This window comes from Myxine glutinosa, chromosome 6 (assembly GCF_964187855.1).
Source record: "Myxine glutinosa chromosome 6, kmMyxGlut1.1, whole genome shotgun sequence".
Lineage (NCBI taxonomy): Eukaryota > Metazoa > Chordata > Myxini > Myxiniformes > Myxinidae > Myxine > Myxine glutinosa.
The window spans coordinates 62,499,722-62,505,721 of NC_136266.1; the positions used below are offsets into that span (position 1 = coordinate 62,499,722).

The window sequence follows — 6,000 nt, forward strand, 5'->3', positions numbered from 1 at the left end:
GCTGTGTGAGAACTGGACAGGTGTGTGGAGCAGTGTATGAGTAGTGAGTGTTGTGGATCAGCGCGAATGCGCTTGGGGGGAGAGAAGGGTGCAGGCGGCACCAAGTATGAGAGCACAGGTGTGCAAGTGCAGGTGTTGTGGAATACATGGAGTATTGGAATGAGTGGTGTGGAGAGAGTTGGAGTAAGTGGTACGGAGTGGTGTGCATGGTGCGAAGGTGTGGATGGGGGAAGAGTGGACCCCTTTCACGAGTACCCGGGGCGGGTAGTGTAAGTGTTAGGTAGAGGGTATAGGTAAATTGTGGTTGGATATTGGCATTTGTGGTGCGGTTGCAGAATGGTATTGTGGATGGGTGCATTAGTGTTGTGGAAATGGCTGGGCGTGTAGCCTGTTAGTGTGTGTAGTTGGTTTGGGCACTCCACCACTGTGAGGATGTCGGCCAGGTGAGGCCGCAGGGTGGGCTCTGGGAGCCGTTAGTGTCAGTGGGGTGCCTGAGGATCCCGGGGTGTGGATCGGGTAGCCCGTGCCAGAGAGGGCACTGAGGGGGTGAGAGTGCGAGGAGGGCCTTCCCAGTTAGTTAGATTAGGGTGAGGAGCAGGTAAGCTCGGGTGGGCAACTACAGTGGTGGAGGTGTGCAGGTGGGTAGACCTGCTGGAGAGCTACACGTCACAGCCCAGAAATTGTGCGAAGGCACCGGGAGATGAATCGGGGAGTGAGACCCCAAATTGAGAAGCACCACAGGTTACAGTTTGGTCAATGGGAATTGGTTTTTAGAACCCATAGTGTAAGTTGGCCAATGGATTGGCAGGGAAAGACCCCGGGTAATGTAAAGTTGTTAAAGTCATTTAGGAAATAGTTAGGATTGATGAACCTGTCGCACCATACGCAGCCACTTTCCTGTGGTGATGATGACTCCACACCTGTGTTCCTTTGTTCTGTGTTGCAGGAAGGGAGCATTGCTGTGTGGATTTGTGAGACGCATCACGACGTGGATGAGACATTGGGGTGATTCCATCTCTCCCTCCTTAGGAGGGACTGATGATGAATTGGTGATGGCAAATTTTGATGTTGAGTTGGAAATGGCAAATTTGATTGGTTAGGAGAGAGAGAAGTCGAATTTGGTTTATGGGAGGAACGGGGAAGACAGTAGGGACGGTTGTTGATGTGTAAAGTAGATGTTTATGGGTAGTGTTGTGTTTTGTGGATACAGTAAGGGGTAAGGGAGGGGCAATGTAGGTTACCTGGTGGGGGGGGGGGGGGGGGCGTACGGTAGGAACGTACCTGTCTCACCTGGTTCCCATGTGCCCCTAGTGTGCATTACCTAATATTGCGTGCACTTTTGCGCCCTTACCACCTTACTCACTTGTCTTTTCTTTTGTCTCCCACCTCCGAGGATCTGGCTTTGGGGCAGAGAGAGAGGAGAGAGAGGTGCTGGCTCCGCAGTTGTGGGCCTGTACTTTCGCTGCTTGCTGCCTGGATCGATACACCATATGGACCGCAATTTTTGTGGCCGCCCACAATGGACCGCAGTTCTTTTGCGGGCAAGCACCACCCGTTGATGGACCTCTGGGTCAACGTGGCACCTATGCCATACAGGTGAACCACTTATAGTTGGCCCCCCTGACGGCCACAGTTTAGAAATGGACGCGGTTGGCGCCTTTCTTTATTTCTAAAGAAGCCAGAAGGCCAAGGCACTCCAAGAAGGCAAGACCAGCGGCAGAACATCGGCCGGCTGCGACACCACCGGTGACTATGAACACTTTATTGGTGCACCGGATGGTGCTGACTGTACATGATGGGGTGGTGCTTTTGGTGCTTGGATGGGGTGCTCTGCACATTATTAAAGGCCGTAAGGCCACAGAGCACTCGTGGGTTGGTGTATCGATTGCGTGCTCTCTCTCTATGCATAACATCTGCATGTGTTCCTCAAAGAACAGGTCCTGGATCGTAGTGTAAATATCAGTGTAGTCTTGTATAAATGATGCTCCCTACCGGCTGTATGTTTACTTTGAGGATTCTTTCCGCGATTCGGTTATCCTGTGGGTGTGTTTCTGTGAGGAGAAGGGTGCAACGTCGCAGGGGGACATATTTACTCATTTGTGAACATCTGTAAAACGGTTGCACTCAGGGTTGAGTTAATAGTAGAGGGAACTACATCTGAGTGCCACACTAACGTAGGTAAAAATTTATCGGGTCGGGACGCCCCGAGGTAGAGAAGGGTGCAATGTTGCGGATATGAGATTGGCATCCATCCATATCCGCTTGTAAATATTCCCCTATTTCCTCAGTACTTCCCAACTATCCCCAATTCCCCATTCCCTAGTCCCATTTTCTGTAAACAACACTCTGTAGACCCGACCTTCCCCTATTTCCCCCATTAAATGTCGCATCCAGGTCCACCGCATCTCACGTAGACAACTATAGGACATCTTGCTAGTTATTCTTAGTCTATGTCAGTTAAGGACTCGTTTCCATTAATTCTGACTCTTCGTTGCACCAGAATGTGATTGTATGGCACCGTTAGGAAGTTTAGGACCTCCCAATACCTCCCCGCAGCTTTTCCTCACGGTTCAGCAACAACAACAACAACAGCAACAACAACGGCGGCGGCGCGGGGAGTGCGCGTCCTCACTCCGGCTTGGTTAGCCGCCATCGAACATGTGCTCGACGGGGTTACCACGTAGGGGCTTGCTGTCAGCTCCTCGTCAAGGGTGGAGCCCGGTAACCCCCCGCACCCAATAGAAGCGGCGGACCGCTCCCATCTGGGGCGGAGCCAACGAGCCGAGGGCGTGTCACTCCCGCTGAGCATGCGCAGGAAGAGGGAGGTGACGTCAGATGCGCCCTCAGCTTGGAGAGAGAAGACGCCACCTCCGAGCGCTGCGATACCTCCCCGCATCTCTGGACTGGACCGAGCTGTATCCTGTCCCTGAGCCAAGGTGCACCTTGTGCTATCGACTGCCTGTCCTTCCCTGCCATCAATCCCTGTGTAAGTCAGTCTTGTTCCGTTTGTCTGTGGTCTGTCGGGGATAAGATAAGACTGTGTCTAAGTGCCCATCTTTTCTGTGCTTTACCTCTTGCCTTGTAATCTACCCCTTTTCTGCATCACCAATTATATCCTCCTCCGGAGGTCTTGAGAACTGTACCCCTTGTGTCGTTTCATTTATCCCAGCCGTTGTGTCCTTTCCTTCATTGATTTAGCATAGCGCGATTTGGTCAACGTCGGGTGGAATCGGGTAAACTGTGCGAACACGGCGGCCATTCCGCTCGGCCCATCATAACATCTTAATCAGCCGTGTCCGTAACAATATATATATATATATATATTAGCAGAAGTACCCGGCATTGCCGGGCGGGGGAGGGGAGGGGAACGGGGGGGGAGCGAGCCCCTTGGCAAAGCGAGCGATTTTTTTTTTCATAGCGTCATAGCGTTTCATAGCGTTATAGCGATTTTTTTTTCATAGCGTCATAGCGGTCATAGCGTCATAGCGATATATTTTTTTCAGAGCGTCATAGCGTTCATAGCGTCATAGCGTCATCACGTGATCGCTCTGAGCGAATCAGCGCCCACCTGCTCTGATTCCGTTGATTCCGTGCGCTGAGGTAAATATGAATAAAAAATATGGATCATCAAATATTTTGAGTTCGGCCATGTTCGTCCCACGCTCAATGGCCATGTCTATGTCAAATATCAAGCACGTAAGCCTCTCCGTTTAGGAGTCTATCGGTAACATCACACACACACACACACACACACACACACACACACACACACACACACACACACACACACACACACACACACACACACACACACACACACACACAGTGTTTTATATATATATATAGACAAAAGTTAAATGTTTTTAACAAAAACAAAAGTTAAATTACGACTGGGATTACGGACAGTAAAATTACAGTTCAGTACTTCGTGTAACCCCCACGAGCATTCAGGAGAGCACGTACACGTTGAGGCATGCTGTTCATGAGATTTGCCAAGGTTTGGACAGGAATCGATTGCCATGCAGTGACAATAGTCTGCTGCAATTCACGCACAGTGGTAGGCTGCTGGTCCAAGTTGTCGATTTGACGCGTTAATTCTGCCCACAAGTTCTCTATCAGATTCATATCCGGGGACATGGCAGGCCACTCCATATGCTCTACACCACGGTCAGCAAGAAAGTGTTGGATCATGCGAGCATGATGAGGCCGTGCATTGTCATCTAGGAAGACAAAGTTTCCTCGAAAGGCTGCAAGAGCAAATGGAAGCAATGTTTCTTCCAGAATGACCCTGTACTTGAACTGGTTCAGGTTTCCATTCAGAACAACCAGGTCAGTTTTGCCCCCTGCATGAAAAGCAGCCCAAACGGTCACCCCACCACCTCCAGCTTGGACTCTTGGCACTATACAATCTTCGTTGTGGGCTTCATGCACTTGTCTGCGCACTCGGACGCGGCCATCTTGACGATAGACCAGAAATCTAGACTCGTCACTGAAGGTCACGTGATTCCAGTGTCCTGGCTGCCATTGACGGTGCTCTCTAGCCCACTGCAATCGGCGCTGGCTGTGTTGTCTGGTCAGGCGTGCTTTCTCAGGGGACGCCTGGCACGATAGCCTGCTTGAACCAGTCGTTGGTTGACTAGCCTTCTGGATACAGGCACATTTGTCAGTTGCTGCCACTCAGCCCTAAGCCGATTAGCTGACTTGGTACGGCCATTGCAGATAACCGGTGCAGCTGGCGATCATCTCTCCTTGTGGTTCTGTGTGGACGTCCTGGCCTCGGTATTGGAGTAGGGACATCCCTCTGAGCATTTCGTTTCAGGATCTTTGACACCTGACCTTGAGTGATGCCATAGTGCCGAGCAATAGTACGCTGTTTCATGCCGTAATTTCGTAAAGCCACCACTCCATGACAAACAGCATTGTCGAGTTGACGGACCATCTCCAGAGGAAGCGGCAATAACTTTTGGAGACGTGCAGCAGTTGTTTTCCACTAATACAGAACGCAACAACCCTTGTATACCCGACTGTGAAGCCAATCATCAAATGCACCTGTCCGTACATTTTGCCACGCCATCTGTGATATAATCCGGTTGTTGACTTCTTGCTGCGACAGACAATTAGTGACATGGTTCTTTTAACAAAGAAATCACCAAAGTGTAAAAGAAACTCACCAGATTGATATGTTGAGTTGAGAAAGTACACCCAAGTCAAGAAAAAAAAAAAATTCCATATTAAATGCTTAGTCTGTATATATATATATATATATATATATATATATATATATATATATATATATATATATATATATATATATATATATATATATATATATATATATATATACATACATATACAATCTATGTACTGTATGTTTATATATCAACGTAAAAAGCATAACAAATAGAAATACATTATGGCATATACCTAGGTGTTGGTTTCCGAATTCTTCTTTACGTTCCAGACTGCAGATGTCACTTATTCTGATTCCAAACACACGGTCATCATTTTCTGTTTGTCCAATGTCACTCGTGTTTGATACGCGTGTAGTTTCCATGAAGCTCAGCTTCTCAGCACAGCTGGAGAGTTCCTGACTCACAGCATTGAGCATCGAGTACAAAATATTCACGAGATTGGAGCCTTCAGGCCGGACATCGGACATCTCCCAGGAAGATCCCACAAAGCTGCGAAGCTCAGCGTACACTGCAAAGGGACATTTCTGTTTGATGAGAGAGAAAAGTTCAGCTCTCACTGTGTCCGACTCCACGCATGCTTGGAGCACCTCTCTGCTCTCAATGCCAAGCTCTGTGATCATAACTTTGGCCGTTTTTTTCTCTCAAACCCTGGGTCTGCAGCCATTTTTGGAAAGTCTTTGAAGGAGCCATATTCTGTAAGGGACACATCATGTGAGTACTCCAAACAATAATTCCCTTTTGGACATACGTCAATGTTTTAAGAGATTTTAAGAACCGTCATATTTTACAGATATTTGTCATTTACAGT

The 6,000-nt window shown here is 48.5% G+C and overlaps 1 protein-coding gene across 3 annotated transcripts in view; it reads right to left on the minus strand.

Annotated features, from left to right (window-relative positions):
• LOC137429878 (uncharacterized) overlaps positions 1 to 6,000 on the minus strand; it is a 67,051-nt gene that overhangs the window by 41,874 nt on the left and 19,177 nt on the right. Inside the window, exon 2 of one of the 3 annotated variants that reach the window (XM_078779940.1) lies at positions 5,425 to 5,885. The exons of the other annotated variants lie outside the window; for them this stretch is intronic. Coding sequence (XP_078636066.1) covers positions 5,425 to 5,812 — 388 coding nt within the window. The 5' untranslated portion in view covers positions 5,813 to 5,885. The remainder of the gene's footprint in view (positions 1 to 5,424; positions 5,886 to 6,000) is intronic. 3 annotated transcript variants of the gene reach the window in all.